We start from the raw sequence: 13,998 nt of genomic DNA on the forward strand, positions 1-13,998 counted from the left end.
GTCCAGGGCAGGAAAAAGACTGGGAAGCCATACCCTGAAACGAGCCTTCCCCTTGGTGCAGGGTCTCCAAAACACAGAGTGTTCTGGCAAATGGGGAGACTGGCCATGGCTCCCACTGAAGGGCTGTGAGTCTCATCCTCCGTGCAGGGGGCCCTTATTCGCTGGGGCATGGGAATGTGCACACCTCAGTCTTCCTTCATGGGCTTTCTGCCTGGAGCTCCCTGGAGCAATTATCCTAGGACTTGACCTCATGTGCCCCACCCTCCCCCTCAAAAGGCCCCTGGCTGGTCTCCAAGCTGCGGAGTCCCACAGGCACTACAGCAGCAGCACAGACCTCGTCGGGCAAATGTCTTCCTCAGAAAGGCCACTCAAACCTACTGGAACCAACCATTGTGCCAAACCTGGAACCTCCCCTGGGGGCACACGTGGAAGCAAGACAGCCTCTGCAGGACAGAAGCCCAACCACCAAGCTCGGAGCACCAGGGTAAACAGCTGGGCCAACGCGGCAGTGGCTGGCCCACCCAGGGGTGGGCTCCATGGCCCCTTCCCTCCATGTTGTACAACATGAACCTGTAACCCCTGGACTGGCCCTGTCAACCAATCCCTGTTCTCTCCAAGCAATCCCTAATCTACTCCAGAACCTCGAGGACAGTTGTAAAGAGCCCTGGCCAGGGACATCCACAAGACCCCACAGAGACAAGGGGCTGGAGAGCTGGGAGCTTGCGGGTAGATCCCAAACCATCCACAGCAGAAAAAAACTCAGGTCAAGTCTGGGTGTTTGCAGCTGGCATCCTTGGGTCTTGCTGGCCACTCCCCTGAAGCCCTCCATGGGTCCCAGGGTGGCCTTCGCCCCATGGGGGAGACTAGAACCCCTCTCCCACTTCCCTGTCCACAGAGTCCTGCAGTGGGGGGACGGAGCACGTTCTGGCCCTCACAGCAGCACATCCAGGAAACAGCCGGCACAGCTCCAAGTCCCAGCAAGGACCCACAGGTGATGGACCCCGTGGTGCTTTTACCACTCTGGCCCAGCACGGCGGGGGACAGGTCCAAGGGTTGCACCCTAGGGGTCTCCAGAGCACAAGAAACAGCTTGACTTTGGCAATGACCAGTAGGGTGGGTGGTGGACAGGCCTGGGAGTGGTGCCCACCACTCTAGGCGTCCATGTCTGTCCCAGGCTCCTGGTAAAGCGACTGCTTCCGCAACGTGAGCCGGGCACACTTGGGGCACGTGGTGGAGTTGTCGTAGTAGCAGTCCCTGGGGACAGGGAGACAGGGTCAGGGCTGTCTGCATGTCATGTTCCACCAGTGAGTCTTCACAAGCTTCCTAAGTCAGGTCCCAATATCCCCTCTACAGTTGGGGAAACCGAGGCATAGTTTCTCCCGAAGGGCATAATCAGGGTCTGCACCCAGGTGCGTCTGCCAAGACTGCCATTGGGCATCTCTGGTATGGCCCCTCCTCACCCTCTGACAAGGACAGTTCTCGGAGCTCTCAGTGACGCGGTGTCCCTGCCCATTGCTATCACCACTGTGATAAGAGTCTGAACCCACGGCAATGGAGGCGCACGGGGTCCCATGGGTTAAGTTTTTGAAGGTTTGACATCTGTCAGACACCACACAAACTGCTAGCTCAAGAGAGTGCAGTTTCCATATTAGTTTTGCTACAGACCTTTCTGAGCAATCCCAACTCTGTAAACCTATGACGTCAGCTGTTGCCACGACAAACAGCAAAGGGCAGGCAAAAATCAGTGTGGACAGAAATGGGGGTGGTGGTGTCCCATCTAAGTTGCGTGTGAGAAGCTGTGCAGGGCCCAGCAGGCAGACACACATTATTAGTAATTGTGCTTATTAAAGAGTTAAAATACTTTTCTTCCAATGTATGTATATTATTTTTCCAAACATTCAGTAGGTCTTCAGTTCATAAATGCTTAAGTTGTTTGACCTTAAGTACTTAACAAACAAAATGTTAGGTATTTTCTTTTAGCAGAGACAAGTTTGAAAAATCGCCGACACTAGAAGTGCCAAGAACTGGGAACTTAGGAACCTCTGGCCTGTGCTAAGCCTGGGAGGGCAACCCCCACACGGGTGCAAGGAGAGGAAGGTTGGCAGTGGTCCCCCGGGGCGGGGCCGCAGCACCCCTCCCCTGCTTTACAGGTGCTGCCAGTGGAACTTTCGACTTAGTCACAGACATCAGGGCCTAACTCCATATCCAAGGATCAAGGCAAAGGGCTTTGAACATCCGGCAGCAGAGAACAAGCCCAAACCTCTCCCTCTCCCCTCTCCCCTCTCCCTTCTCCCTCTTCCATAGAGGAAGCCCCGCACCTGGCCTGAGGGGGGATTCAACGCCACACCAACCTGTGGAAGACAGCAGAGCAGTCACTGCACACGGATGTGTGGCTGTCAAACGGGAACAGCACATCACCCTCTCTGCAGAGCTCACATACAAAACCCTTGGCCTGGCACCGCTGTGGGGGGGGGGGAAGAGCAGGTCAGGAGGATGGGCACCTCAGGGACACGTGGCCTCCCCGCCCTTGAGGCTGGGAGCAGAGCTGCCTGGTCTGCTGTGGGGCGCCCACCTCACAGTCCAGCTTGATGTGCTTGGCGAACAGCGTGTGGGTCTCAGTGAGCGAGCAGCCCAGGCGGCCCGTGTGTGCGTCCAGCAGGTCCTGGATGGAGTACATCTCATCGTTCTCCACAAAGTGCTGCCGATCCTGGAGCTACGGAACCCCACCGCGTGACTGCAGGCGCTGCGTGAAGCCCCCCCACTGCCCAACCCCCATCACGCCCACCTTGGGAGCAGCACTGACCTGCCCTCCCCCCACTCCCAGGGGTGCCAGGCCAAGGGTCCAGGGGCACTCATGGAAGCAACAGACTTCAGATGGTGTCAGTGTGGGGGCCCCATACAGCCCCTGCAGCCGCAGTGGCCTCTGGCTGCTCCAGGCTCACCAGGTACACCCCACCTCCGCCTGGCACACGGCACTTCCTCCAGGTCTTGAACCCATTTACTACCCCAACATTCCTCACCCCTCTCCCTGCCTTTTGTTGTCCACAGACCTCACCACCCCGATGTACTGCTTATGTTTGTCTTCCACACCTGAAGGGCACTGTCTGTACGGAGGGCAAGGATCTTGTTGTGTTCTCTGCTCCCAGAACTAGGACAGTGTCAGCCCCCAGCAGGCACTCAGTGAATAAACAGATACCCCTTGAAAAGTGTGCTTCGTGTTCAGCCTGCCTGGGCAGGCCTGGAGATTCCCGGAGAGGCTGCAGGGACTTGCTTGCTTCTCTGTTCCCACAGGAGGCAATCCCAGGACACTTCTATGCCTGTTTGCTTATTACAGACCTCGTGTTCCCTGGGTCAGAGTGTGGAAGACCCTCCACTAGAGACGTGACACACAGAAGCCATTGAGTCTTCTGCAAAAGACCTGGGCATGACGTTCCCACCTGCCCTTCTCCCCAGGACCCCTCCCCACCCCTGGGGGCCAGTGGTCTGACCTGCAGGAGCAGACGTGCTTCCATGGCCTCCTTGCAAGTGACGAAGTATGGCTTCATGAGCAGGATGTCCTGACGCAGCTTCTGTGGACAGGAGGATGGTGGGCTCCCAGGCCAGGGCAGCGGCTGCTCAGGCCATCCATGTGGCGGTGCAGGAAGCTGCCTCGCCTGACACCCTGGGCCAGTGCCTCCACACCCCCAGCATGGGCCCAGGCCCGAGTGCTCCATTCAGACCACAGCTTCCAGGCCAGGCAGGACCCTGAGGCTCACTGATCCTCAGCTGCTCCACCTCACATGCCAGTTTGGGCAGGAAGCTGAGCCCGAGCTCCCCTTCCGGGGCAGCGGGGGTGGGGGGGGGGTGATAAATACACAGACTCTGCCACAGTCTCCTCCCCTTTAAGTGGGATCCAATCCCTTCTGACCACCTCACCGCAGATAGACCAGAGGGCCCTACCCTCCTGCTGGCTTGGCAAATAGAGTGGCCACCAGCCATGCTAACCCCTGAGCACTGCCCTAAGTGTAGAATACACCCAGGAACTGAAAAGAAAAGCAACGTCATATGACTTAGCAATGTATACTGATTAAGTTGAAATAACCTCTTGCATATTGGGTTATGCAAGAAAGGTACATTCTTAAAAATAACTTTACCTGCTTCTTTTTACTCTTTTAATGTGACTACTAGAAAATTTCAAATTGCGTCTGGGCCTACCATCATATTGTGCCCAGACATCACTCTAGTGTCTTTAATCCAGAGAGGACAGCTGAGGACCCAGGGCCTAGAAGGGGGAGTCTCCGCAGCGCAACCCCTACCCCTACCGGCACCTCACCCGGATCTCCACCAGCTCCTCCACGTAGTTGAACAGCAGAGGGTTGATCTCCCGGAGCCTGAGCACAGGCCGCGACACCATCAGCGCCAGATAGCGCATGCTGCAGCGGGACACCTGGGGGCACGACAGAGTGGCACCTCTAGCGCCACACCTCCCCCCAGCCGCTCTCCCCGCCCCCGTGGGCCTGCACCCGGCTCTGGCTCCTTTGGGCCATGCCCCCGCCCTCCCGCCCACACCTTGCGTGGCTCGAAGTCCCAGTTGTGCACCACCCGCGCAGGGATGACGGCCAGGTCGTTCCAGTGGCAATGGCTGCAGTAGTACTGACCGGTGTAGTCACACTGCCGGGCCTCGCTGGGCACGCCTCCTGTGGAGGGGGCGGGTCGTCACAAAGTCTGGGCTAGTTTCAGGGCTTGTCCCCCTGCTTACACCCACCCCCCCGCCCACATGCAGTTTCCACGTCATATGGTGCGTGGCCTGTGGCCCAGCTGTGCCCACAGCAAGCGGGAAAACAGCCAGCTGAGCGTGGGGTTCCACCATCAGGACCTCTGATTCAGCCTTTTCTCACTGCCTTCGGTTTTCTCATCAGTAAAATGAGACAATAGGACAGCCCCGTGGGGATTGCTGAGGGGACCCCATGAATAAACATCAGTAAATCTCTAGGAAGAAGGCCTGACATGCGGCACGTGCATGACTGCGGTGTGCTTTTCCTAGTCCCAGTCTAGGTGGGCTTTCGGTGACAATAGGGCCGCGCACGGGAGGCTGGGTGCAGGCCCAGTCCTGTGGTGTTCCTAGGTGCCCTGGGCTGGGGCCTCAGTCTACTGAGTGGGAAGCGCCGTGGCACCCTTGTCGCTTCCCAAAGAAAGAGACCCTGTCTGCAGGAGCCATGCTGGCCGTAGCTAGGGTTCACCCCATGTCCTCACGAGGCTGTGGGCCAGTTCCCCTGCCCAGAACACCCCGCCGACCTGTTCCTTCCCGGCACTCACGCAGCGAGATGGACGCGCGGCACTCGGCACATCGGTAATCCTGGCTGTCCAGCCCCGCCTCTGGACAGATGTTGAGCTCATACTCGGCTTGGTGGCTGACTTTGGAACGCACACAGGGCTTGGAGATGAGGTTCAAGCACTTGCTGTGACAGCGGTAATAACATCCTGGGGTTGGGGTGGGGGAGCGGAGCAACAACTGTGCCTCCTTGTGGCCCAGGCTGACCTTCAGCTGTGGGGACCCCCAGAGGGGCTCTCCGCTAATTCCCACACCAATCCAACAGCTTCTCATGCAGGACCCTTGGTCCCCATTCCCTGAGCCTTGCCCTGAAGGCGTGTGCAGACCTTGCCCCTGAACTCCAGATTCGAAAGCCCAGGGCCTAGCAGCCATTCAAAGGCAGGCTGCCTCGATGGGATTTTGTCTCTTTCTCACAGAACCCATCCCACACACAGCGATTCCATCTCAGACTTCAGCAACTCCACCGTCCTCCTGCTGACGCTAAAGATTGAGAACTCATCCTAGCACCTCTCTCTTGCACCCCGTTTCCAGTCATTCAGATAGTTCTTTGGCTAGTAGCCACTTCTCAACTCCAACCACACCCTCCTCACCAGAGGGCCCTCATCCGCTCAGTCCCACCTTTGCAGCCCTCCTTCTGTGCATGCTCAGCTCAGCAGCCAGAGTGACCAGTAAAACCTGTGTGTGGAGCAACTGCCGAGGCCGCCGGCACGCTCAGAGGGACCCCAGCAGCCTCGGAGCGACCCTCTCCCTCACTTCCTCTCAGAGGGAATGCTAAGCTACGCTGCCGTCCGCTCCTCATTGAACATGCCACACACACCTCCCCACAGGACCTTCCTCCACAGACAGACGACACCCGCCCTGCTCCCTGACCTCTGAGTTTCTGCTTCAATGTCAGCTGATACCTTTTCATTCCACCCTGAAGTCACACCCACCCCAGTCCCCAACACATGCATTCCCTTCTCCTTACTTTTCTTCACTGTATTATATATACTGCCTAACACACCACACCATTTACTTATTGATTTCTCATCCAGAATAGCACCTTCCAATGGAATTTTGTGCAATGATTGAAACCTTCTCTCCGTACTGCCCTCGTGTGCCTACTGAGCACTTGTGATGTGGATTCTACAGCTGGCAAACTAAACATTTATTTGAATGAATTTAAATTTAAGTTTGAAGAGCCATGTGTGGCTAGTGGCCCCCACACTAAAAGCGCAGGTGTGGACATGAGCTCAGTGAAGGCAGGGGTGGGAGTTTCATGCCTTGCATATCCCCGCCTGCCCAGGGCTCAGTGAATTCACCTGAACACAACGCAGACATGGCAGCAGACCTGCGGGGTCCCTACCCTTTCCTGGGATGCAACGGCCCACCCAGGGGAGTTGGTCTGGTCTTGGCTCACCTGTACAGGTATACCAGGTCTGAATGAGCCCCCAGATGATGGCATTACATTTGTCACAGGTCTGCTTGACACTCTTGCTCTTCTCCTTGTAGAAGCGATGCTCAAGAAGGACTCGAATGTTGGGCTCATCTTCATTAGGGTCCTGGAAAGAGGTCCGGGGAGGGGTCTTGGGGGCTGGGCTTCCCATGAGCCCTGCAGCTTGTTTCTTCCAGGCACCATTTGTAGCAGAGTTGTGAGTCTGTCCCATAGTCACACCCCCTTCTCTTTAGCAACAGTACATCGCAGTGATGAGCCAGGCCTGGACACCCAGGCTGCACACTCCCTTCCAGCCTCCTTGCACCTGGGTGCTGCCATGTTAGGGCATGTGAACAGGGCTGACCTGCTCCGCCCTTCCTGCCTGGTTTTCTGCTGGCTGAATGCAGACCCAGATGTGGAATGGGGCCATCTTGGATTCCCCCAGGAACTGGCAGACCAACAAAAAAGGAGGACCTGGGGTCCCCAACACCTTTAGCTGCCATATGGGCCACCTGTGGCATTTCTACATGAGTAAAATTACACATCGAATTCTTTTAAGCCACTGTCTTTTGAGTGTCTTTCTTACCACAGCCTTACCTACATCCTAAAGAGCATCCCACTTTCTGAATTCCCACAGACGGTGGCAGCCAGGCCAGAGTGCACACTCTTGAGGAAACCTGTGGTTTCTGCCTCCAGGGCCCACTATCTCCATTGTCATCACCTTGAGGAACCAGCCCTGAGTCATGTGGTTTGAGGTGGGACTTACCTCACCCACTTGCTCCAGTGGGTGAGCACGTGACCCAGGACTGGCCAATCAAGGTCAGGCTGATAGAGTAGCCTGCATGTGGAATGGGAGAGCCCATGCCTCTCCCTGCCTTTCTGGGTAGCTTCCTGCCTCAGCCGGTCAGCTCCGGTGCCTTCCACAGAGGGCCGGTCAGCACTGACCTTCAGCTCCTGGAGCTTCAGCCGGAGGTGGATGAGTCTCACTACAGCATCCTTCTGCCTCTCTGAGTGCTCAGGCAGCTCGAGAATTACCTGCTTGCACTCCTCAATCGCCTGCCGCAGCTGCTGGATGTCGGAGGCCAGGAACAGACCCTGGAAGGCGGGGGCGGACACACGAGTCAGATGCCTGCCTCCCTGCTCTCCTGTCCAGGCTGGGCTCATCCTCATGGACGGTTAGACCCAGAGCAGGCCTTCCGCCTCCACTTGCCCAGAAGGGGCCAAGGACTCACTCAAGGCCCAGAGATGTTAGCAGTGCGAGCAGGAGCCACCCCACACCACCTGCCCCCCAGCAGGACTTGCCTACCCACAGACTCTGCAGACCTCATTAAGGTTTTTCAAAACACAACTTCCTTCTTTTAGAAACTCACTTGCTTTTCTGGCTATGCTATTTCACTTACTTCTACGAAGCTTCCTCTTGGATGAAAGCTGGGGAAATGACACTCGCCTATTACGATGGAGAGGAAGTGGCCTCCCGCTTAATCACCAAGCCTAGAGGCACCTCAGGCACCTACCCACCTCCTGTCCCAGCACTTCACAGCAACCCAGGGTCGGGGCCCAGCAAAATCCCTGGACTCAGGACACCATTGCCGCTGGGGAAGGGAGACAGACTCAGGTCTAAGAGCTGGGGAGCTGGGGCCCAGGAAGGGGTGTAGCTGTTCTCAGGAGCCATCAGGAAAAGAGGCAAAACCCCTCTTAGAGGTCGGCGAGCAGCTCATAGGAGGGCCTCATAAACGGTACAATAAAGGGGCCGGCTGAGTGGCTCAGTTGGTTAAGAGCTCGCTCAAGAGTTTGAGCTCTGAGCAACAGCGGTTCGAGTCAGCCCGAGCTGAGCAGCCGCTGAGCTGCCAACAGGTGGCAGGATGGCTCAGCTATAAAAATAAATAATAATAATAATAATATAAAAAAAACACAAAAAAAAACGGTACAATAAAGATACGAAACACAAATGAAATACGTATCTGTATCTGCAAAGCTTAAAGGCCACATACAGGATGAAAAGTAGATTAGAACTTGGGGTTTTGAGGGGAATCTTTTTTATTTAAGTTATATTTGAATGTTACTGTAACGTTTCTCTCAAATAAAAGTTGGAGGCAGTTTGCATTAAACTAAAAGATTTTCAAACTTTTTGTTTAAATTCATCAAAGCCCATTCATTCATTCATTTGTTCATTTAAATACAGTTTCCATGGAGCAAAATACAGAACAGACAAGCATGGCCCAGCCGAGCTGAGTAGTGGTGGGAGGTGAGCATAGGGCTTCTCTGTCCCTCCCTCACTCTCGCCCTGAGGCTTGTCTGCAGGGTTCCCTAGGACCCCAGAGGGGTGAGCCTCACATCTGCTTCACGGCAGCCTAGAGCACAGGAGAGAGGGGCAGCTCTACATTAGAACAGCTGGCTTGCAAACCCCAGGTCCAGCCTGTCTCCACCAACCTGATGCTGGAGCGTGGGGTGACAAGGATGGTTGTCTCCCCACACGTTGGGTGCTCCCCAGTGTCCCCCCAGACCCTGAACCTTACCACAGGGCGGGAGAAGTGGTCCTCAGACAGACCGAGATCCATCACACGCTCAGCGCAGTGGAACTCCCCAGGGGACAGCTCTGGCAAGGCCTCTGGCATGGGGTGGAGGGTGACAGAAAGACAGAAGTCAGTCTGCCTTTCCCCCAGGAGGGGTTAGGGCAGCTGGGAGCAGAAAGAGCCCTCAGGGATTTGGGGAGCCCACAGGAGTTGCTGAGGGGAGCCTAGCCCTGACCTGGCATCTGCACCCTTGTGCAGATAAGAAAGAGCCATTCAAAAAGGTGATGCAGAACACACCCCTGGTGCTAAAAGAGGACACAGACCAGCATTACAGAAACACCCCAGTTTCTGAGCAAACCCCTGTGCATGCGTGCGTACACGGAGTTCAAAAAGGCACAGCGGGCTGCACCCCACAGCCAAGTCCCATGCGGACTCTACCTGCTGTCTGGCAGCTCCTGCTCTCACACGGCGCCCCATCCCCCAGCTCTCCACTCTGAGTTCACCCACTAAGTGGTCCCTGAATGCGTACCTGCTGTGTGCTGGTCCCTGGGCCACAGCAGTGACAAGACAGTCCCAAATCCCTGCCCTCAGGAGCGTTCATTCTAATAAGGGGGCAGAAGTAGGTAAACTGCAGAACAGGTGGACAGTGATTTGTGCTGTGCAGAAAAGGAAGCGGCCAGGACTGTGCCCAACTCTGTGGGAAAGCCAGCACCTCCACAGGAGAAACCGCTGGAGGGGAGGGGGCCCGAGTGAGGGGTCAGATCACACACAGAGGCCTCCCCCGCCACCCACCTTCAGAAGCGATGTCTGGGGCCTCCTCAGTAACCCCCTGCTCATGCTGCTTTGGTCCCAGCTGCTTGTTGAAGGGGTTGAGGTGGGCCTGCCGGAACCGGGCCAGCTTCTCATCATATTCCATAGCACCCCACCTGCAGGGTGGGGCGGGCAGGGGCAGAGATGAGCATCCAGCTCCCAGGGTCCCCGAGCTTCACCCCATCCCTGTGTTTCTGGGCTCTCAGAGGGGATGCCTGGCCTCTTTCACTCCCCAGAAGGGTCCGGGTAGAGCATCGCCACCTCACACAAGCCCCCACTGGTGGTGCCCCCTCAGTAAAAGCAATGCCGTTCAACATAGTCCCACTATGCAGATGGGACAAGCAAGGCTGGAGAAGGACTTGACCTATGCGAGGGTGGCCAGCCAGATGGTCTGGAACCCAGACCCCCTGCCTCCCAGCACAGCATCCTTTGGGCCCTTTACATACAGCCCAGCCATGCCCTCGCTGTCCACTGGGAGGGAAAGGCTAGACCGTTCCCATGACACTTGCCTCCCAGGACTCAGCTCCTCACTCCTGGTCCCCAAATTAAGGCACTCCTTTCCCATCAGAACACCCCAAAACCACAGCCCCTGAGTGCAACAGTCAGTGATGACCATCAGAGGGCACAGTGCTGGAGCCGATGCCAGAGCCCAGGCCTTCTCTGCCACCTGCAGCGCGGCCTCAGGCAGGGCCCATCTTTCCAGAGCCCCATGGAGGTCCCTGTCCCGGCCGGTGCCTCACTGGCCTGGGTTCCCGCTGATGCTTCCTGGGGCCCGGCAGTGTGTAGGGTCCCAGGCAAAGGGCAAGAGCTTTCCAGCCCAACACCTGGCACTGCTTTTTCTGCCCCAGAACTCACCATAACCATACTGGAACACACAGGGTGATGACTCCTGACAGAGAGGGAGGGGGTTTGGTTGGGGTAGGAGTGTACGTCCCAGGTCCCCACATCTAACTAGCTGGGCCTTAGCCTCTCTCTGCCTCCAAAGTGAGATGAGTTTGAAGGAAGTTGGAGAGATTTTTTTTTTTTTATAAGTTTCAGACTATGGGCCTCAGTGTTGGTTTTGCATTCTCTACACCATCTATAGGCTGAAATGATTTGTAATTATAAAAGACAATCCTATGACTCCTATCTGCTCCTGCCCAAGAAAGAGAACTGAGCCCGGAGGGGACAGCCCTGCCCAGGGTCACCCCCACTCCTGCCCAGTGCTGGCCATCCTACACCTGGGTCGGGAAATCCCATACCGCCTGTGGGACCTGTTCTGCCGGTTTGGCCTCTGTGGTGGGGATGTGGGTTGGTCCACTCTGGCAAAAACTAGCACCCATTCGTGGGTGAACCCAGGTCAAGACGGTGGAGGTCACAGGTGCCATGGCTCCAGCCTCCTCTCTCTTATTACCTGTTGGCTATGGGCTGCTCATGAGGGTGGCTGGGCCCTGATGCCCAGTGTTCCCCCAGATGACAGGGGCCAGAGTGGCCTAGGAAGTACCCAGAGTGCAGGAGAGACCCAGCTGCCCTGGGGTTCACTCACCCCTTCTTCCTGAGTGGTGACAAAGGTTCTGTGCTCGACCAGACTCCACTCAGGCTCCTGAGCCTTCTCCTAGGCCCAGCTGTGCCCTTCCTTGTAGAATCCAGTTTTAGCAAGAATCCTGCTAAGTCGGTTTAGCAACAGTCCCCCGGCCCTGATATCCGGTCACTGTCATACCTGATCAGGTTCCTGGCTCCTTCCCCCCACCCCGGGTGTCTGGCCGTGCTGACCTGGCTTCAGCAAAGATCCCTTAGGTCAGTTTAGCCAGAAGCCCCCTCACCCTTGATGTCTCCTTTCAGCGATTTTCCATCCATCGATCCCCCTGCCCCTTGGTTATAAATCCCATCGGCCCATGCTGCATTTGGAATTGAGCTCGGTTCTCTACAGAGGTCTCTCTACCTATTGCAGTAGTCCTGAGTAAAACCTGTACTTATGGTTTTAACAAGTGTCCAGGTCTGCTTTTCCTTTGCCAGCGGGGAGCCCTGACTTGGAGCTTATCACTTGACTCCCCAGCTTCCCTGTGGCTAGATGTGGTCATGTGACCATGCTCTGAGCCATGAGATGTAAACAAGGATCTCCCAAGACTTTCTGGGAGTTGTTGTAAAAAGGAGGGACCGCCCCCCTTCACTCCTTCCTGCCTGGGATGCAGACGTTACGGGGGGAGCTGGAGCAGCCCCCTTGGGTTGTGACATAGAAGCCCTGAACTGCATACCCCTGGGCTTCATTCAGATGAGAAAGACGCAAACTTCCTTTTAAACCAGTGGTGTGGGGAGGGGGATTTCTGTCTCTTGCAACAAACACAGATCCTGACCGATCAGCCCAACCGCCTGTGGTGACAGGACGGATGGCCCTATTCAAATCCCAGCTCTGCAGGCTCCTCGCTGGAGGCCTTGGGCATACGCCTCACCCTTCCTTTGCTTCAGGTTTCTCATGTTTCAAATGGAGGTTATAATAGCACGCACTGTACAGGGTTATTGCTAAGATTAAATTCATTAATGCAAAGTTCTGGGCACCCTGGCCAGCACATAGTAAGCATCCAAAAAATATCGGGTACAATTTATTATTATCATTGTCACTATTATTAAGAATCAGATTGCTCTGATTTAAACTCTGGCTTTCCCAGTGATGAGCTCTGTGACCCCATTTTCTTGCCCAGAAATAAGGGAGAATGCCTCCCTCCTGGGTGGCTGAGAGGACGAAGTAGTTGTATGTGACAGTGAAGCCCACTGCCCAGAGTTGCTACTGGGCAAACGGTCACTGTCATCACATGATGACCAGCCCCACCCCAGGGGTCTCTCCCTGGAAACCTCCCAACATTTTAAAATATGACCAGAGTAGCCCAAAGGCAGGAACACCTCAGCTCTTCCCAGCAGCTCCCCTCTGGGCTGCAAGCTCCCCTGGAAAAAGCATCTTGCATCCACCTCCTTACGGGCAGTGCCGCCCCAGGCCTGGCACAGGGGCCCCGGATGAGTGAGTAGGGTCACTTGTCCTCGCTCAGCCTGTTTCCTTTCTGCCAAGTTAGAGAATCATATTTCCCTCCGAGTCACCAAGAGGTCCTATGATCACCTCAGCCACCACCGGAGGTCCCCAGAATCCTTCCTGGAGAGGGCACGGGCAGGGTTACTGTCCCTTTAAGGGTTGTTTGTCACTGAAGCCTGGCAGGGTGGCCACTGCCAGCCACCCCCAAACGGTACCTCCTCACCTTCACCCACAATGGCAACAGGCAAACATACACTCTGGGGACCCTCACTAACCAGCCCACATTGGGGCAGGGCTCTTCCACCACCCCACCCATTTCAGGGGTGAGGACGCTGAGGCTCAGAGCGGCGCAGCTTCCGCGGAGGGCAGCATAGCCAAGGGGGTCCCCAAGGGCCTCACGAATCCCACAGGCAGTGCGCCATGAGGGCAGGAAGCAGTGACAGTGTCACCTGGGGGGCCATGCTCCGTCTGGGATGCTAAACCCTGCCGGAGCTGGGTGAGGGGCAGACGCCACTAACACCCCCTGCGCCCCTGGATGAAGACCGAAGGGTGAGCGTCCCAACCTGGCGGATCTGAACCCTCCTCGGCGCGGGCGGGCGCCGTGGGCAGGTCCCTCAGCCCCTGCGCCCTCGGTGTCAGTGTCGAGAAAGGGGGCTCCCCGAGCCCCGGTTTCGTCCACCCCAGCACCCCCGCCCCTCACAGACCCGCCTGGGCTCCCCCATCGCCGCTCACCTGACCGCCGCCGCCCTGGCTACATCGTAAGCCGCCTCACCGCCCTCGCTGCGCTGTATCCGGCCCCGCCGCCCGCTGCTGCCGCCTGCGGCCCGGAGGCTTATGACACGCGGGGGCCCCGCGTCTTCGCGCCGCGTCCCTCGCGTCTTGGCGGCCTCCACGTCCCGCTCCGCGAAATGGGTGACCATTCCTCGCGCCTGTGCAAGATGCGGGGGGG

General features: G+C 56.7%; 1 protein-coding gene across 3 annotated transcripts; it reads right to left on the bottom strand.

Annotated features, from left to right (window-relative positions):
- Positions 1–777: 777 nt before the first annotated feature.
- On the bottom strand, positions 778–13,883 carry DEF8 (differentially expressed in FDCP 8 homolog). 3 transcript variants are annotated; one of them, XM_019642423.1, is made up of 12 exons: positions 13,782–13,883; positions 10,031–10,164; positions 9,242–9,333; positions 7,671–7,820; positions 6,711–6,852; positions 5,296–5,460; positions 4,549–4,676; positions 4,313–4,426; positions 3,489–3,569; positions 2,573–2,713; positions 2,352–2,461; positions 778–1,254 (listed from the first exon to the last, which is right to left on the bottom strand). In XM_019642423.1, exons 2-12 carry the CDS (start codon positions 10,152–10,154, stop codon positions 1,152–1,154), a joined length of 1,350 nt encoding a protein of 449 aa, XP_019497968.1. In that variant the 5' UTR covers positions 10,155–10,164; positions 13,782–13,883; the 3' UTR covers positions 778–1,151. The 3 variants fall into 3 exon arrangements, with proteins under 3 accessions (XP_019497968.1, XP_019497958.1, XP_019497947.1); XM_019642413.1 differs by lacking the exon at positions 13,782–13,883 and adding an exon at positions 9,768–9,840 and having other exon boundaries at positions 10,031–10,125; XM_019642402.1 differs by lacking the exons at positions 9,242–9,333; positions 13,782–13,883 and having other exon boundaries at positions 10,031–10,107.
- Positions 13,884–13,998: the final 115 nt, after the last annotated feature.

The sequence above is a fragment of the Hipposideros armiger genome, unplaced genomic scaffold (genome assembly GCF_001890085.2).
Source record: "Hipposideros armiger isolate ML-2016 unplaced genomic scaffold, ASM189008v1 scaffold_4, whole genome shotgun sequence".
Taxonomy (NCBI): Eukaryota; Metazoa; Chordata; class Mammalia; order Chiroptera; family Hipposideridae; genus Hipposideros; species Hipposideros armiger.